At 46.7% G+C, this 18,509-nt stretch overlaps 1 protein-coding gene across 1 annotated transcript; it reads right to left on the reverse strand.

Moving 5' to 3' along the window:
• Positions 1-9,285: 9,285 nt before the first annotated feature.
• LOC139048470 (E3 ubiquitin-protein ligase PPP1R11-like) lies at positions 9,286-16,948 on the reverse strand. Its single transcript, XM_070522863.1, has 2 exons — positions 16,712-16,948; positions 9,286-10,270 (listed from the first exon to the last, which is right to left on the reverse strand). Exons 1-2 carry the CDS (start codon positions 16,846-16,848, stop codon positions 9,988-9,990), a joined length of 420 nt encoding a protein of 139 aa, XP_070378964.1. The 5' UTR covers positions 16,849-16,948; the 3' UTR covers positions 9,286-9,987.
• Positions 16,949-18,509: the final 1,561 nt, after the last annotated feature.

Raw genomic sequence — 18,509 nt, forward strand, 5'->3', positions numbered from 1 at the left:
TTCAGTCTCATGATCCGGATCCGCAGTCGCTACCTGTCCTAAGTAGATGTATTCCCTTAACACTTCCAGTGCCTCGCTACCTATCGTAAACTGCTGTTCTCTTCCGAGACTGTCAAACATTACTTTACTATTCTGCAGATTAATTTTGAGACCCACCATTCGGTTTGCCTCTCCAGGTCAGTGAGCATGCATTGCAGTTGGTCCCCTGAGTTACTAAGCAAGGCAATATCATCAGCGAATCGCAAGTTACTAAGGTATTCTCCATTAACTCTTATCCCCAACTCTTCCCAATCCATGCCTCTGAATACCTCCTGTGAACACGCTGTAAATAGCATTGGAGAGATCGTATCTCCCTGCCTGACGCCTTGCTTTATTGGGATTTTGTTGCTTTCTTTATGGAGGACTACGGTGGCTGTGGGGCCGCTATAGATATCTTTCTGTATTTTTACGTGCGGCTTTTCTACACCCTGATTCCCAAATGCCTCCATGAATGCTGAGGTTTCGACTGAATTAAACACTTTCTCGTAATCAATGAAAGCTATATATAGGGGTTGGTTATATTCCACACATTTCTCTATCACCTGATTGATAGTGTGAATATGGTCTATTGTTAAGTAGCCTTTACGGAATCCTGCCTGGTCCTTTGGTTGACAGAAGTCTAAGGTGTTCCTGATTCTATTTGCGATTACCTTAGTAAATAGTTTGTAGGCAACGGACAGTAAGCTGGTCGGTCTATAATTTTTCAAGTCTTTGGCGTCCCTTTTCTTATGGATTAGGATTATGTTACCGTTTTTCCAAGATTCTGGTACGCTCGAAGTCATGAGGGATTGCGTATACAGGGTGGCCAGTTTTTCTAGAACAATCTGCCCACTATCCTTCAACAAATCTGCTGTTACCTGATCCTCCCCAGCTGCCTTCCCCTTTGCATAGCTCCCAAGGCTTTATTTACTTCTTCCGCCGTTACTTGTGGGATTTCAAATTCCCCTAGAATATTTTCTCTTCCATTATCGTCGTGGGTGCCACTAGTAATGTATAAATCTCTATAGAACTCCTCAGCCACTTGAACGATATCATCCATATTAGTAATGATATTGCCGGCTTTGTCTGTTAACGCATACATCTGATTCTTGCCTATTCCTAGTTTCTTTTTCACTGCTTTTAGGCTTCCTCCATTCCTGAGAGCATGTTCAATTCTATCCTTATTATACTTCCTTATGTCAGCTGTCTTACGCTTGTTGGATAAACTCGAATGTTCTGCAAGCTCTATTCTAGCTGTAGGGTTAGAGGCTTTCATACATAGGTCCATACATAGGTAGCAAACACGATGGAAGCTTGCAACCTAAGCCGCGAGTAGTGTATACCTGCAGGACGTACATAAGCCAAACTGCTAGGAACATATTGCAAGCTTCAGCTCAGCTAAATATGGACAATTGCTGTCCATGCCAGTCAACCTTGCGTAGTACTTCGCAATTTTCGCAGACCAGTGTGTATTATTATTGCAATATTGAGAGAGAGTTGCACCTAAGTACTTAAAGTCTTGCCTCCTCTGAATACCGGCGAATTGGGTTGGCATCGTACACCATAGACCGAATCAAAACTCTGAACTCTACTCAAAGTTTGCTGCTGCACCAGAAGCTGAGCGAAACAGTTGCATTCTGGTAAAATCATTCCCTAAACTTTTCTTGTCAGCACAAAAGAAGGCTATGTCATCTTCATAGACAAGTACGCTGATCTCATAGGATAACAATTTGAATGACGCCCGCATTTTCCAACATGTTCCTGAAAAATGCCCTATAAACGCGTTCTTGCGTGCCAGGAGACAAGCGATGTGACAAGTGTGCTGCATAGCGCCGATGCGTTCACGTTTTGCGTTGCACTCGCATATTATAACACCCTGTAGAATGCCAGGTATCAGATGCAAATGTAGCGGTACAAGAAAGTTCAACAAGGTTTCACTAAGAAAAAGAAGATTAAGGAGATGTATACAAGAATGCTAGAAGAAGTATACATCATGTACCTGATTAAATCAAGCTGACTAGGTGACTATGTGAACGCCGCGTTTAAGAGGGTATGCCAACAAATCATCATAATCATCATCATTCCTGCTTGGGCCAAGCAATGGCCTGCAGTATTCTGAAATAAATAAATAAATAAAAATCATCATTAGCATGGTATCGTGTCACATGCCTTGCGATGTGAGACTAGCGCCGCGTAGCACCCTTTGCATTGCGGTTGCATGTTATTACACCAGGTTCCACGCCATGTAGCAGCTGCATAGGCTGCGATGCAAGGTAGATAGGGAAGTCTTGAGGAAGGAAGAGAAGATTATTGGGATGTATAAATATTGATGCAATGAAAAACGTGTTTGACATGCCTGATTATCTCAAGGAGACTAGGCGACTTTTTTGACCATCCCGTTCAAAGGTAATGACATTAAATCAGCATGACCATATATACAATCATATTGTGCCATTTGATATGCGCGCCGTGTCAATACTTGCAAACTTTGCATTGCAGTTCCGTCATATTCCACAAAGTGACCCAACGTGTAGCAGTTGCGTATAGCTGTTGCATGCTGCTGGCAGTTGACGCTGGATGTCAGGCTAGGAGACTATGTGTCGTCATCCCGTTTCGAATGAGATGCCACCATTATCATCAGCAGCAACGTACGGTGCCACGGGCTAAGGGATTATACGACATCTGCGCCACGTATTCTGGATACCTGTGTTTACTCTTCGGTACACGTTAAGGCGCCTTCGCGCAAGGGACGAACCAGAAAAAGCGATTCGTAGAGCTTCGCGCGCGGCTGGAACCAGGCAACATCGGGCTCAGCAGACCACTGTGCAAAAAGCGGGAGACAAGCCGCAGCTCGACGTCAACGCCGGGCGGACAGTTCATATCGTTCTCGTGGAACTGACACGAACAGACTTCGCCGTGAAGACGCTGTACTGCGTGGTGCCAAAAATGGAGCTCATATGCAGCCGCTGCTCCAACTTACGCTGTGACTATGCTGCATGTGCCGCACAGGCTCGTGACTTTTTCAATACCCGTCGACGTTACACACACACAAAAAAAAAATTACAACAAGGAGGCTGTCCTTCCTTTCCGATGTCGAGCAAAATACCCACTATGATATGAAGAGTAAGCTACTTATCAAGGCAATGAGACGAGGGGCTCTCAAGCAGCGCAGACCGAATGCAGAAACACGCATAAGAAACTAATCGTGTAAAGAGGTCACACGTAATGCGGGTTATTGGACTAAAATGGCAACAGAAAATGGCTAACCTAGAGTAGTGCCAGCGACTTCGCGCGTTTATCTGTGTTCGAGGAATGCAGCGACCTGAAACCGATTCTGTCGACCGCCTCACGGTCACACCAGAACGCGCGGTCACACTTGCGGTCACAACGCATTCGAAAAGCGATGGTCAAGGTCCATGACGTATGCAGAGTGCGTATATTCTCTACGAGCAGCCGGGCTAACGGTATGCTCTACATCTGAAAGTATTTTCTGTGGCCATCCGTGTTGCCCACAAAACCGAGCCCGTGAAGCGACGTCAAGGGAAAGGGTGAAAACTGTGCTGCCAATGCCTGCGCGCGTGTGAATCTTTTTGTTATCGGCCAAGTGATCCCCATCGCGAACCCCATGGTGTTCTTTAGTTACGAATAAATGAAAGATCAATAAAAAACAGTATGCAATTCTCTGCTGTTAATTAGGTTGATCAAAACCCAAACAGCAAGAGAATAAATGAGGAAAGGAAGACAAGAACTCCAGCAGATCCAATGAGCTGGAATCTGGGTGCAGCGAAGCACTGTGTGCTCTTTGCACATCGGGTCTTGTTTGGACTTGATATTTACAAAAGACAAAGTACCCCTATTGGCCCACTCCATGTCCTTCGCGACCAACTTCTCCGGTCATAAAGCACACCTGATTGTGTGTCAATAAATGCGGGCAAATATAAAGCACAACTTCCCTCATACTTATCACTTGCGGTTGCCGTATATGATCATTTTATGACTGGCTCCTATGGAAGCGCCACTCCAGCTTACGCAGTGACTGTGCTGCGCATGCCGCGCGGACCTGTGACTTTTTTTCTTTCTTCCGCGCGCCCGGCGCTGCCGCTGCCGTCGCGGATGCGAGCGCCATCTTCTGGTGGTGCAAGCAACACGGAGTCGCGCATGGCGCGCCTGCACCGCTGTGGCTGATTGGCCTATTCGGCAAGGCCACATCACCTATGGTCACAAAATGCGCCGATCTTCGCAAAGGAAAGCTTCGCTAAAAAATTGCGCATAACCCATCCTTGACAATTACCTCAGTCAATGCGGAGCATTTTTATACTGCATGTGGTGCAAAGTGAGCACGAACTTACGTCCTCCCGCCGAAACGCCCACTCTAGGACCATCACATGCGGGAGCCTCGAATCTCTGACGACGAACGATTGGAACCAGAGGCGGTCGCAGATGCTACACGACCCACCGCATTCGTATTCGACAAAGTGCTTTTGAAAGTATGCGTCTTGAGTCCCGCAAGTGGTGAGCAGTGACGAAGCGGCGCTGAATGGATATTCAGCGCCGCTTTGTCGCGGCGGCCTGTTCAGCGGTCGTTCACTTGGCATGTCACTGCTCTTCGGCCGCGCGTCGCATCTCTTCTTGCACGCTCACCATGGCCACGCGTATCTTGTCGGCCTGTCGCTTGGCCTCTTACCTCTTTGCTTCGGTCTAAAAATCGCATACATCTGTAGTCTCTACAGAGCCTTTGCACTACGCTTCTCTTCCACTTGATAATTCCAAGGACCTATTGTATCTGCAAGAAAAGAGAGGTCTTCACGTGACATAGACCAACCGAGTCACGTCTGTTTGTGGACCACACATCTGTAACGGCCAGTGCCGCAAGAACAAGAGGCTATGACACTTTGCATAACGGAAATTACAAACATCTCGCACGATTACAATCCGAACAGACAGCCACGGTACTTGCAGAGACATTCAAAATGGTGATCTGCCCTTACACACACGCGCAAACTCCACATGTACATGCATGCTCACCCCCTTCTACACGTACTACGTACACAATTAGTTCCAGGCCATCAAAGATTGCGAGGAAATTTTAGAGCACACCAGCTCTCCCGCGCAATACATCCGAGACCTCCCATCCTTTGGCCTATAGAAGACATTCACACCCACAGGAAATAGCGGAAATGCAACAGAACGAAAGGCTACATATTTGATTTCTCGGAGGAAAGCATCAACACTTCTCAACACACAACCCACAAGAATTTGAGAGAAGACGCCTCAATCATACGAAAAGCACAAACATTACTAACACCACAATACATAAACCATCATACGAGAGACCAAGAGGAACACTGCGAACACTTGCGAACACTGCGGGCATATCCATCAAATGAACAAACCGTAGGGGAATGCCCAGCCAAGACCATGTTCGGAAAGACAATATTTTCCAAACTACCATCTCGACCAGCGCCCGGTCAGCTTGGAGGAGTGCAACACTCCCTCATGAAAGATTAACAAAACTTTGTGGCAGCTTCTGGGTCCTCATGCCAGGAACGTGCTTGGCCAGTAGGCATGAACCTACCAGGGGGCCCGAATTGGGGCCTTGTTTTCTTTCGGACTAATTTTGTTATTTCTCTCCGTCTTGCTCCAAGCAAGTAGCGGCGTGTGAGCAGGCGCATAGGAATTCTCCCATCGGTGACAAACTCTGTGACCTTGGATGGCCTCGCGTCTGAGCTGAGCTCCGACACGGCAAAGAGATGTTTCGCTTTTCAAATTTCACTAGTGAATTAGAGTTAAATTCGAAGAACTGCGTTAGCATTGCGTAGCACATGGTTGCAGTCCCGGATCCATGATTTAAAGCCTGTTCACGACATCGCAAAGTGTTGTTCAGAAGCTCACGCGGCACATTAGCTGCCTTTTAGATGAACGAAGTGCAACTGACGGTGGTCCGGAGCAGGCAACCATCATTTGCACTATGTACATATAGTTACGATGAGGCGAAGAAGAAAACGACGACGGTTCTGAAGGCAGCGAAAGTGGACACAGCCTGCCTGGGCTCTCTTCCGTCTCCGCGAACGCTCGCTCTTTGTAAATATATTGTGAATAGTTTTATACACGTAACATTTGGCGGAAGTGCGGGTACCCGTCTTCTTCCTAGCGGAGCTTCGCAGCGGACGTTACATGCAGCTTGTGCCAATGCCTCCTGGGGACGACACGTCGTCTACGCCTGCAGCGGCACCGTCGGCTACCCAGACCCAGTACGCCGCCCTTCCACATCCGCATGACCCAGGCACATTCTCCGGTCTCGATGGCATGGACGCAGAAGAATGACTCAGCATGTACGAACGTGTCAGCAAGGGGAACAGGTTGAACCTGACCATAATGCTAGTCATTGTCAATTTCTATCTGGACGAAACTCCGCGCCTTTGGTTCCAAACACACGTATGAAGAGGAACTTACAAACTGGGACCTGTTCAAGCAAAAGTTGACCGACCTTTTTGGCAATCTCTCTGATCGACAGCTAGCCGCCAAAAAGCAACTCGATACCCGCGCTTAAAGTGCTACCTAGTCATACGTCTCCTATATTCAAGACGTCCTCGCTGCTTGTCACAAAATTGACACGTCCATGACAGGGTCCGACAAAGTAGGACATATCCTCAAAGATATTGCGAATGGCGCATTTCATCTTCTGGTATTTAACTACGTTTCTACTGTCGACGCCGACTGCTCGTCCCGTTACCCCGTAGGACCACCTTACGTATGTATAGACAACATAGACGCCTCCGCCTGCGTTCTCTCCGTCTCCCAACTTTTGGACATGGCCAATGAGCAACGCCGTGACGCCACTTTGCGGACCGTCATTGAGCGAGTTGAATCTGCACCTACTGACCGATCCTTACGCTGGTCCGTCTTTCAGAACGGTGTTTTGTACCGCCGTAATATTCACGTCGACGGTCCTTCCCTTCTCTGTGTCGTCCATCGGCACATTCGCTCAGCCGTTCTCCATGAGTTTCATGACGCACCAATTCCAGGCCACCTTAGTGTCACTCGGACCTACGACGGTGTGCGTCGTCGTTTCTACTGGACCGGCCTTGCTGGCTCGGTACGGCGATACGTTGCGGCGTGCAAGCCCTGTCAGCATCGAAAAAAAATCCAGTGACGCTTCCTGCCGGGTATCTTCAACCCCTCGACACCCCAACTGAGCCATGCTTTCGAGTAGGGCTTAGACCTTCTCAGCCCTTTTCCACGAGTCCAAGTCCGGCAACGGGTGGATCGCTGTGGCTACGGATTAGGCAGGCGCTCTACGCCATAACCCGAGCGCTTCCAAACAGCTATGTCAGTGATGTGGCGGATTTCCTCCTGCACGGCATAATTTTAATGCATGGCGCCCCACGACAGCTACTCACGGACCATGGTCGTACCAGATGTGGGTGACCTCCAGATGTCCTCTAAAAATGTGGGCGACCTACTCCATTCCTGAGCCACCAAGCACAAGCTCACCACAACGTACCATCCGCAGACGAACGGCCTTACTGAGAACCTTAATCGCACCATCACAGACATGATTTGAATGTTAGTTTCTGATGACCACCGTGGCTGAGACAATGCTATCCCCTTTGTCACGTTTACAGAGAATTCCTCGCGCAACGACACAGCACGTAAGACATCATTTTATGAATTGTACAGCCCCAAACTTATATTGCCTTTCGACCCCATCCTGCCTATTGCTCAAGATTCTGTGTTGGAATCGCCGGAAACGTCATTGCCACAGCCAAACAGGCACGTCAAGTTCCTCATCGTTGCCAGTCCCAGAACAAGCAGAAGAGCACCTATGGCAGTCGCCACCGTGACGCCGACTTCCTTCCCAGGAATCTCGTCCTTCTATGGTATAGGACCCGCAGCGTAGGAGCACCGGAAAAGCTAATGTTGCGCTACGCTGACACTTAGCAGCTTCGCGTTAATGAAACTTGCGTCATACTTTTGTCCAGCGCACCATTTGTTGCAAATACACACTGGTGGAAGACGCATTCGTTCAGATGTAACTTCCAAAGGGCGCGCAGCTAAATACGATAATCCATACCATAAGACTCGAAACTCTGTCGCATCGCTGAGTTCCTCTGAGCACAAGGAATAATATAATCATCAGGGTATAATCTTAATGGAATAACAGACTCGTGCTTTGATTGGCGCAGCTACAGTGTATGACCATGTGCAGTCTTGCCAGTGCAATGGTGGAGAGTACTTTTTGTCGCACTATAGCTTCTTCGCTGCCGTCGTACGCATGTGTATTTGCACATTCGCACTCTCTTCGTGGTTCAACGAATGGAGGGATTATCAGACTACCTAAACTTACAAACAAGAGACCGAATTTACGAAATTGTTCCTTAATTCGGAGAAGCAGTTTCATTCTTCGATATGCATGTTCGCTTTCCCTGCTTGGTACTTCCTCCAAACTAATTTACAGCAATAGCTTCTTCGTGATTGCAGGCCCTGAATCCTGATTCACAAAGATGATGCGCTAAAGCTGATCGTAAGATTTGATGCCAACCAATCGTGTTGTCGGACATACGTGCTTTGGACCCACGATTTTAAAAAAATCAATTAAATTTTGAAGTTTTACGTCTTAAAACAACGATCTCATTATGAGGCATGCTGTAGGGGAGTTATCCGAATTAAGTTTGACCACCTGGGTCAAAAAATTAACGTGTAGGTCCCCCTAGGTCGATACGTCTGAGCGAGATATTCAGAAAACAAAGTGGTACGCCGCGACGAACTTATGTCATAGTGTGAAATACTACCTACAAAGTGAACTTTGAGGAACAGAACCACTGCGCGAGCGACTCCAAATCAGCGCCAAGTTTCTCTAGGTCAGCTACCACCCGTAAGCGCCTCTAATCCGAAGCTGGTGCGTGAGTGCCTCCTACACGTTAATTTCTTAATGAATTTCAACGTGAGCGTTCCTAGGCGTATACCCGTTAGGGCGCTGTAAATGCCTGCACTGGAATGTGCTGAAGTGACCAAGAACTACAAGCTGATGTACCGTCTCTCTAAAGGTATTTCGCAGTTAATCCCAATCATCTGTGGTCACCCTACACAAGAAAGTCACACATGCCAACATTCTTCAAACGCACTACACTATTTATTCAGTGCAAATTGCATAACCCATAATCAAGTACTTTAAGAAATTTCTTAGGCAGAAAGCAGTCTCACTGTCATTGCAGGATCAGAAGCAGAGAAACATGCTGTCGCATAAAGACACAATTTCTAAAAGGATTTAGATCAACGCCGTGAACATTTATGGAACCACAATGCATGCTTTCAGGTACGCATTCTCATATAATTATAGAACGTCAATTACATACGTTCTAAATGAAATTTTCTAAAGCATACCGCTCAGACTCCTGGCGATGCCACTTTTGTTCCTATGCAGCCGACCGAAAATTTGTCCTGGTGCTTCCCAGTGTTTCACGTTTAGCGCGAGAAGAGCTCATCCTTGTAGTGAATGGAGCCTACCGCCGTAACCCTACCATTGTTGCTGCCTTTTAACATCATGCAACTGCACTCAATCAAGACATGCACATATATGCAGAAGACCTGGATCTGCTGCTTTGTAGTCATATTTGTGCGGCACACCAGAGATAGCCAGATGCGGCAGTTTCATCGCATCAGTTCACGAATTCACGGAGGCTACATTGGGCCCCCACCATGCTCGCCTAATATCACTGCACCTGAATGTCCCGTTCGCCGTGCTTTGGTCTGCCAGAGTCATCTTCTAATGCTTCTTGGTGGCGGCGACCTCTGTGACTCTTACTATGGAAGATGCTGCTTCTGAAGCCCAGGCAGCGCAATTTCATAGCGGTTGTGCATATAGAATTTGAAGTCATCGCAGCACCTCTCCGACGCACTCGCCACTAGGCAAAGCACCTGGATAGCGGTGTGTCGTGTGCAGTCAAATGAGCGGGGAGAAATCTGATGCTACCGAGGTGGATGTTCCGGACCCAACCCTGCAGGGAATGGCGCATTTTGGGGCTGCCCTTGGACAGAGTCTGCATTCCCAGCTTGCTGATTGTCTTTGTGGACATCTTTGTGGTATCTGCGGCCCTTGGGGAAGTGGCCGCGGCAGTTCTCGCAATCCCCTTCGTCGTCGTCCTCCGAGTCCTCCCCGAACTTTGTCGGTTTGACGTAGATGCAGCAGCACTTTGAACTTTTTCGGTTCAGGTTCTCGTTGTCAATGGTCTCGGTCGTCCAGGACACGACCCTGCATGCGAGTTAAGTGCCGCAGGGGAGCATTAGTTAACAGAACACTGGGTCACACAAATGAAAAAGCCTAAGAAACGTTACTGAGAAGGTAGAAATTATGTTAACGAAATGCAGTTGCAATCAAGAACACACGAGCAAAATGAACGTGAGGCAGATTGCTTTATAATAGGGCATAGACATAATAGACAACAACCAGGGCCCTTCAATACTGCTATTTTGCTGAGGATTCTCTATGTAATGCTATTAGAGCAGTTTCATATAGCGCCCGCAGTGGACACACAGCGACGCTGCCACCGATTGGAGGACATCTGAGCTGACGCCGGACGGTCGGCAGATATGCCGCCGACGGCGCAAGGGTCTAGTGCTATTAGTGGCATGTGAATATTGTCGGCGCAACCTGCTATTTGTCGTTCCGTCTATTTGCAGTGCTCAAAAATTGAAACGCCATCAATTTCGAAACTATTGCAATGCGTTATTTCGCTTCTAGATCACCTGCATTTGCAACAGTGTGTTAATCCCTACTCCTAGACGTACACTAAATAGTACGCTATGTGTAAAAACCAGCTACGGAGCGATTACATGTCGCACTTCTATATGACTACGCATAGAAGGCGTTCGTTGCTGTTCAGTTTCACAGTTTCAGTTTTAATGCGTTCTCACTAGGAGTGCCAAAGGGGGAAAAATCGTATGTGCGTGGTGTGAGGAGCCGGACATGTGGACACGTGTATGTCTGCGGGGGCACAGAGGGCACAGGGAGCGTATACGAGCGTTTGTCTGAGTGTATATATATATATATATATATATATATATATATATATATATATATATATATATATATATATATATATATATATATATATATATATATATAATATTTGTTAAATATGTGCTCCATGTAATTGCCCCAGTGTTAACGCATATCACCCTCACTCGCTAGTAGTGTCTTTCCACGTGAAATGCCAACTGCTAAAGTCTCAGCTTTATTCAAGAAAGATGATAAAACAGCGATTTCCTACTACAGGCCAATAGCTATATTCCCGATCTTTTCGAAAGCTTTAGAAGAAATAAGTTTAGCCGTGTACCTAACTTCTTTCAAACAATAAAACACTCTCACTGACTCGCAAAATGCCTTTCGCAAACACAGATCGACTCAGCTTGCACTTCTTCAGCAGAAAGAACATATTTTACAAAATTTTTAGGACCGCCAGCTTACTTTAGGGGTATTTATTGACTTAAGTAAGACCTTCGACTCCAGTCATGAACTACTATCAACCAAGCTTACCTACTACGGTATCCGCGGTGTCGCCTTAAAATTATTTCAATCGTACTTGCAGTACAGATGCCAATATGTGTTCATTAACACCAAATCGGTCCAAAATTTCTTGTGTTACGGCAGGTGTTCCCCAGGACAGTATCCTTGGGCCTCTTCTGTTTAATCTTTAAGTCAATGATCTCGTTAATATTGATCCCGATGCCAAATGCATAATCTATGCCGATGACACCACTGTCCTGTTTTCGTCCAATAATGCTCCGGAGCTAGTATCAATGGCTAACTCCTGTTTGGAAAAAAATATATTAATTGCCCCTAGAAGATGGTCTCAAGATTAACGCTGATGAAACAAAGGCAGTTTTATTTCAAGCGAAGAATAAGAATATCTGTCTTTGTAGGGACGTGGTGTTAGGGCCTTCTAAAATTGAACTCGTCCCTTCTGTGAAAACACTCAGGGTCTTCTTTGATGAAAATATAAGCTCGAGTGATCACATTGATTTTCTCGAAGGCAAACTCTCCCAAATTACTGGACGCGTTTTCCCTATTCACTACATTCCTCGGAAGAATAAAATGTTAAATTATATTACTTTGTTTGCGAAGCACCTTCAATACTGCTGCCTTATTTGGGGCGCCACATGTGTTACAAATCTTAACTGTTCGCTTTTGATACAAAAGAAAATTGTTCGCGTAATTAGTGGTAAGCCCTTTCACTCCCCATCTGAGCCCCTACTTAAAGAACTTCGGGTAATTAAAGTCAGTGATATGTTTAACTACCGCCTTGCTCTTGGATACCTAAAAGAAAGCAAACCGAACTTAAGCCTTGTTTCATCTCTGTCTAGATTAGAACACAACATCCCATGTCATAACACCAGGTCCCCGAAATACTGGTATGTGCCGCATGTGCGTTCAATTTATGGTAACCAGATGACTTGTTACACTCTCCCCACTTTGCTGAATAATCTCAGATCTGCGTCCATCGATGTACCTAATTGTTCTGGCAGAGAACTGTATAATTTCTATTGCCCCAAGAAGTGAATTTGGCCATATACCTAATCATTTTTTTAACAGTTGTGTGTATCTACATATCTACATTGTTTGTTTTTCCAGAGCTGTTTTATGTGCGAAGCGAACTTGTTTAAATGAGATCTTTGTGCTACATGCCCTTACTCTCTCTTTCCTTTCTCTATTTTCGTTCTTCCTCTTTCCTTACTTTTTCTTTTTTTCTCTTAATTTTTTTTTCTTGCTCCTTGCTGTCTGCTGCCTTTTGGACCTTTTGGTTATTTGGACCACTCAAGTTGCTTTTTTTAGCAACTCCTTTTCCTGATGCCTTGATCTTTGTGCAACTTGTTTTCATGAATAAAGGTGTTATTATTATTATTATTATTATTATTATTATTATTATTATTATTATTATTATTATTATTATTATTATTATTATTATTATATCGCTTTCTTTTCTCAGCTGACAGCGGTTTGCTCCAGATCACCGTCAGCTGCACTTGCTCCTCAAAGAGGCAGGGCGTGAGTCGAGTGAGCTCCTGGACAACACTTTGAAATGTGGTAAACGTGGTTTAAGTCATGGATCTGGGACCTCAAAACGGTGAGACGTCGTACTAGGGCATTACTCTTGCGCTTATCGCTAAATCGACATTGAATATTTCTGGAACTGTACGACTATCCCCGTGGGCTGACAGCGATGCTTCATGACGGCGGCAGTGCCTAATATTAGACAGATTTAGTTACACGTACGTAGAGGCTTTGCGTACGTATAACTTCTACGTGTGAGCAGTGCGCATGCGTAGAACGTAGCGGGCGCGCGCGCGTCTCACGGACGTACGTGAGATTCAATTCTTTGCGTGCGTTTCTTGCGCACGTAGACGGCTTCGCGCGGGAGTTCCGCAAGATCACGAACAAGCGATAGCGGGCCGCGCGCGCGCAGACGGCTCGCATCGAAACACGGCGACGGAATTGAATTGGCTACCGCCGTGTTCACATTTCCCGATAGATGGAGCTACGGGGTCCCTCTTGGCGTGCGTCGCGTACGTGTAGCTAAAAGCGTTTCAGATGGCGTGCACGTAAGGTACGTATATAGGCTTTTCACGTTTGCGTACGTGAAGCCTCTACGCACGTGCAACTAAAACGGTCTATTTTTGTGTGCCTGCGTATCAGTCAATTTGCACTGTATAGTAATCTGATAGTACGCTTACCAGCGCAACCCACGCCGTTATTTCTATTCGGCACGAGCCGTGCCCTTTCTCTTTACTTTTCCCTCTTTGCTCTCGGCGCGTCTTTATAAGCAAGCGCAATAAAGGACGCAAGCAGTTTTTCGCCCTCCACCATGTCGGCCTGGTCAATGCTTCGCACGCGCCCATAACGCACGGAACGTTACAGGCACCAATGAAAACTGTCAGAAGCATGCTTCAAGAGCATGCGTTCATGGTCAGAAATGGAACAAGGTTGCACTTGGTTGTTCATTGTCACATGTGTCGTTGTACTCCTTTGTCCGATCGGACTAAGATACTCCATCGACATCAGGCCCAACTCACAAGAGCGATCTTGGACGCGTTTTTCATGTCAGTTCAACACACAACTTGTGTCAGTCAAGCACTGATCACCTAATCGCAAAAGGAAGAGACGTATATCTGTAAGTGTTTATGTTTTTATTTTCAACTAGTCAGCTTCGCATCAAATTAAATGATCGCAGTTGTGTCACTCTTGTCATATAGGGTACGTGTGAGGTGGCTCATATCAGATATTTTTTTTTAACTCGAAGCATATCTTTGCCCATTAAGAGCCGAGGTCAAAAACGAGGCCGCCCAAGGTCGCAGTGTGTCGCCTATGCGCACTCGCATGCGGCTACTAGCTTGGCGCCTCCTTCCTACACTCGCCGGTAGGGGCGTACGCGCCACAAACAGAAAAAAAAAATTATGGGGTTTTACGTGCCAAAACCACTTTCTGATTATGAGGCACGCCGTAGTGGAGGACTCCGGAAATTTCGACCGCCTGGGGTTCTTTAACGTGCACCTACATCTAAGTACACGGGTGTTTTCGCATTTCGCCCCCATCGAAATGCGGCCGCCGTGGCCGGGATTCGACCCCGCGACCTTGTGCTCAGCAGCCTAACACCATAGCCACTGAGCAACCACGGCGGGTGAACCACAAACAGACGTGGCTCAGTCATGCTAGGTGTGCTACGTTGCGCGTAGGCCTCTACTTGTACATTCAAGTTCAAGTTTATTGTTTGTTATTGCACGTACAAGAAACGGGCTTACATATTATATACAGCATCAGGAGGTCCCAGAGTGAGAAACTGCCAGGGGAACCTCCTATCATTAGCGGGTGCATAAGAGTATTAGAGCAGCAAGTATAGGGGGAACAAACAAAGAAAAGAAAAAAAAACGCGTCAAGAAATACAATTCGTGGGGAACAAGTAATAACAAATAGAAAACAATTAGATATGTACTAAAAACAGCGCTGTACAATAATATCACAATAAATAATCATAAGCAGGGAATATCTACTAATATGTAACAAAAAATTCGGCTCTTCTACGTATTACTAACAGAGAAAAATACAAAGTGCTTTACAGAAATATGAAGCCTAAGGATACAATAATAAAGGTTATTAAATAAAATTTGATAATTACGAAAATGTATTTATGACAAATGAAAAGGTGGCTCTGCTAACAGTATTTTTTATATTCTGTTTAAAAAGCTGCAGTGAAATATATAGCTTAATATTAACAGGGATGCGATTTCAAAGTGAAATACCATAGAAGCGAAGTGTAAATTTTCCATAGTTGTATCTGATTTTAGGTAAAAGAAGATTATTGCGTTCTGAAAGCCTAGTACTATTTTTCTACATGAGGTTATCAGAAGGAAGGCTGCCTAATGATATTTCACAATGAAAGAGACGAAATGTAATGAGTGACAACTTGTGATAGAACAGCTGTTGATGGGTATCGAGCGAAAGTATCGAGTAGCTAAAGTAGCGAGTAGCTTCGAGAGGACTCGAGTTAGTTTAAGACGCCACGTGCAAGGAAAAAAATGCTTCGTATTGGCTTAAATAATCGTCGAGGGTGGTTTTCTGACACAATTTTTTAAGTTGTTTTACTCCTGCTTTCCTTAATTAATCCACTTGTTTCCGAAATTAGCCTTCATTTGCAAGTCAGCGCTGTTTTCGTCGCCTTCTTTCTCGTCTTTGCCTTTTGGCGCAGTTCTTCGCATGATGGAAGAGGTATCCTTGCTTTGCTTCCGTACTCCGACTAAACCGAAACTATAGAAACGTGTAATAAATATAAAGATTTGGGACGCTCTGATGCTTGCCAGTATTTCTTAAAGCGACTTTTCTTAAAGTTCTGAAGTGCTTGAAGTTTCACTCAGTGCAAAAAAAAATATGACAAGCCGAAAATTATTGAATCCTGCTTTAACTCTATATTAATGTTTAGTTCCTCTTTAAAGCCAACTGCAAGGAGATTTCACATTGGCTAAATTTAATATAAATTAATAGTTTATAGCACTGAAACATTTTTGACAAAGTCACAGGGCTGGTAATTGTCATTTTCTTTTTTGTAACCTTCAAACAGCACCTAAGCAGGCGACGCGTGCAGCTAAAGGCTGTCGCTATGACGTAAATCCTAGCTCGCCGCCTCCGATATTTTTCATAGCGCCACCGATAGCCGCAGGAGCTGCCCTATCTCCAGTCATGCCGAGAAGCCGTTCGTTCAAAGACACTCGTCACACCTGGCGTGCGGTAATGGTGACATTTTTTTATGTTCCGGTATAAAAAAATGGCTAATTTTGCGATAAGGCGATTTTCGCGAACTATTCGTGGCACTTACGCTCGTATTTCAAACATCGAATATCGCACGGAGGCTCCTTGTTATTGACATTATATTAAGATAGGCTTAGGTGGTCAAAATTTCGCTCCAGTTGGCCTTTGATGAGGCGGAGTTGGTTTGACGACATCTTTGCTTTGACGCCTGTCGCAGTTGTGCGCGAAAGAAGAGGAGGAGGAAGTGGCGCACCATGAACAGCGCCACACATGTAAAACGATCCGGAGTTGCACGGTCATGCGGACCCATTGTTTGCCTCCCCTAATTTCGGGACGACGGACTGCATGCAATTGTAAAAATACACGGGGAATATATGACCAGAGAATACATCTGACCTTCTGAGTCCTTGTTTCGATTTCTTCTTTGTGATCTTGAGCGGCTTCTCAGCCGGCGCCGCCTGGTCAGGATTCAACTGTTGGGTGACGCTGCCCGAAGCGGCCGACTCGCTCTGCCGGGTTGACGCGTCCGCCATGACCACAATGGGTCGACGCGCACCGCCTCCTCCCCACTCAGCGGGGCACGCCGGTAGAACACACCGCCAGGCTTCTTCTTCTGCTGCTACATTAATGGACGGCGCATACCTACACTGAGGGGATACGGCAAAGAAGAACGTTATTATTATAACAAACTTGTCCGCTTTGTAGCGTGCCTTTCGTTGCTGTTTATCTAGTTATTACCATTTTTATGAGTGACGAGACCTCGGACATCCTTTTGTAAAGCGAACTTTTGTTTGCGTCCCCGACCCCCCTGGCTAAGTGGGGACGGAGGCATATTCGGCTGTCTTGCCGAATATGCAACTTGGGCAACTGGATATTTCGCCCCGGGTGTCTGCTCCTATGGACAACTTCAGCCACTGCGGTATGCGAGCATTCTTGGCCGCTACCCCCCGAATGGGTATGGAGATGTCGACTACACAGAAGTAAAGAAGAACGAGGTAGCAGAACCAGCAGAATGTGGATGAATGGATAGATGTAAAACTTTAATGAAGGCCCTGAGGTTCGCGACTCATCGCGCTGCGGGCCGCTTCCACGTTAGGACAGTCAAGCCATGCCCGACCGCCGCGTCGTGTGCCCTCTGGACAGCCCATAGTTGCGCCCCGGCATCGGGGCTCTTGATAGCGGAGAGCCACTTGTCCTCACTGATTTGTTCTGTGCCTCGTAACGAGGAGCAACGCCAAGCATAGCATCTAGGCTAGTGAGGTCATTGCAGTGCCTGCAAGAAATGGTGGCATAAGTGTCGGGATAAAGCTTGTGGAATAAAGCCGGACTGGGATACAAGCCTGTTTGCAGTAATCTGAGGGTCAATGCCTGCGCTGTGTTTAACATCTTGTGAGTGAGGTGAACGTCTCTCCTGCCGAGATAAGAGTGCTGCGTAATTTCATTGCATGAGGTCGGTTGATCTCTGTTCTCCACCACTGCGGGCCGGCGGTAAAGTTCTCCATGGTCGCGGAAAGCGAGACCTCGCGCCTAGGAGTGGGCCAGCTGGTTGAGGTCTATGGGGCCTCCCGTGATGAATCCCATGTGAGCGGGGAACCGCGTGAGAATGTGGGAGGCGATGCTTTTGCCGTCGAGGATGCGACAGGCTTTCTTACACACGGCGTCAATGCTGAAGGCGTGGATGGCTGCCCTGGACTTACTAAACCCCCCTGAAGATATTGGCATGTTTGTCGTTCAGGAGGGCCAATGCAACGGCCACTTGCTCGGCCGCACGCAACGACGTGCTTCGTACCGAAGCGGCGTTAACGGTCGAACCCCTGTGGCTGATCGACACTACCGTGAAATTGTTGCTGTTGCCATACTGGGCCACGACAACGAAGCAGTAGCCGCCAGGGAGTTCTGTCGCGCGGCGTAGGAGCCCCATCGGGCCTTCCATCCTTCTACGTTGCGCTGGGGATACATATTGCGCGGGGCTGGGGATATGATGTCTTTCTGCTCCTTCGAAAGTCCCTGGTAGGCGTCTTCGGCAGTGACTGGGGGGACGCCGATCTCTGTTGGGAATCGCCTGCCCGCCCTGGCGCCGGAGAGTCTGAGTATCTGTGCCCTTTCTTGTGCTTCTGCAATCTCTTCCACGGTATTATGAATACCCAACTGCAGGAGTCGGTCGGTGCGTGTGTAGTTTGGTAGTCCGAGCGCG

This window comes from Dermacentor albipictus, chromosome 8 (assembly GCF_038994185.2).
Source record: "Dermacentor albipictus isolate Rhodes 1998 colony chromosome 8, USDA_Dalb.pri_finalv2, whole genome shotgun sequence".
Classification (NCBI taxonomy): Eukaryota; Metazoa; Arthropoda; class Arachnida; order Ixodida; family Ixodidae; genus Dermacentor; species Dermacentor albipictus.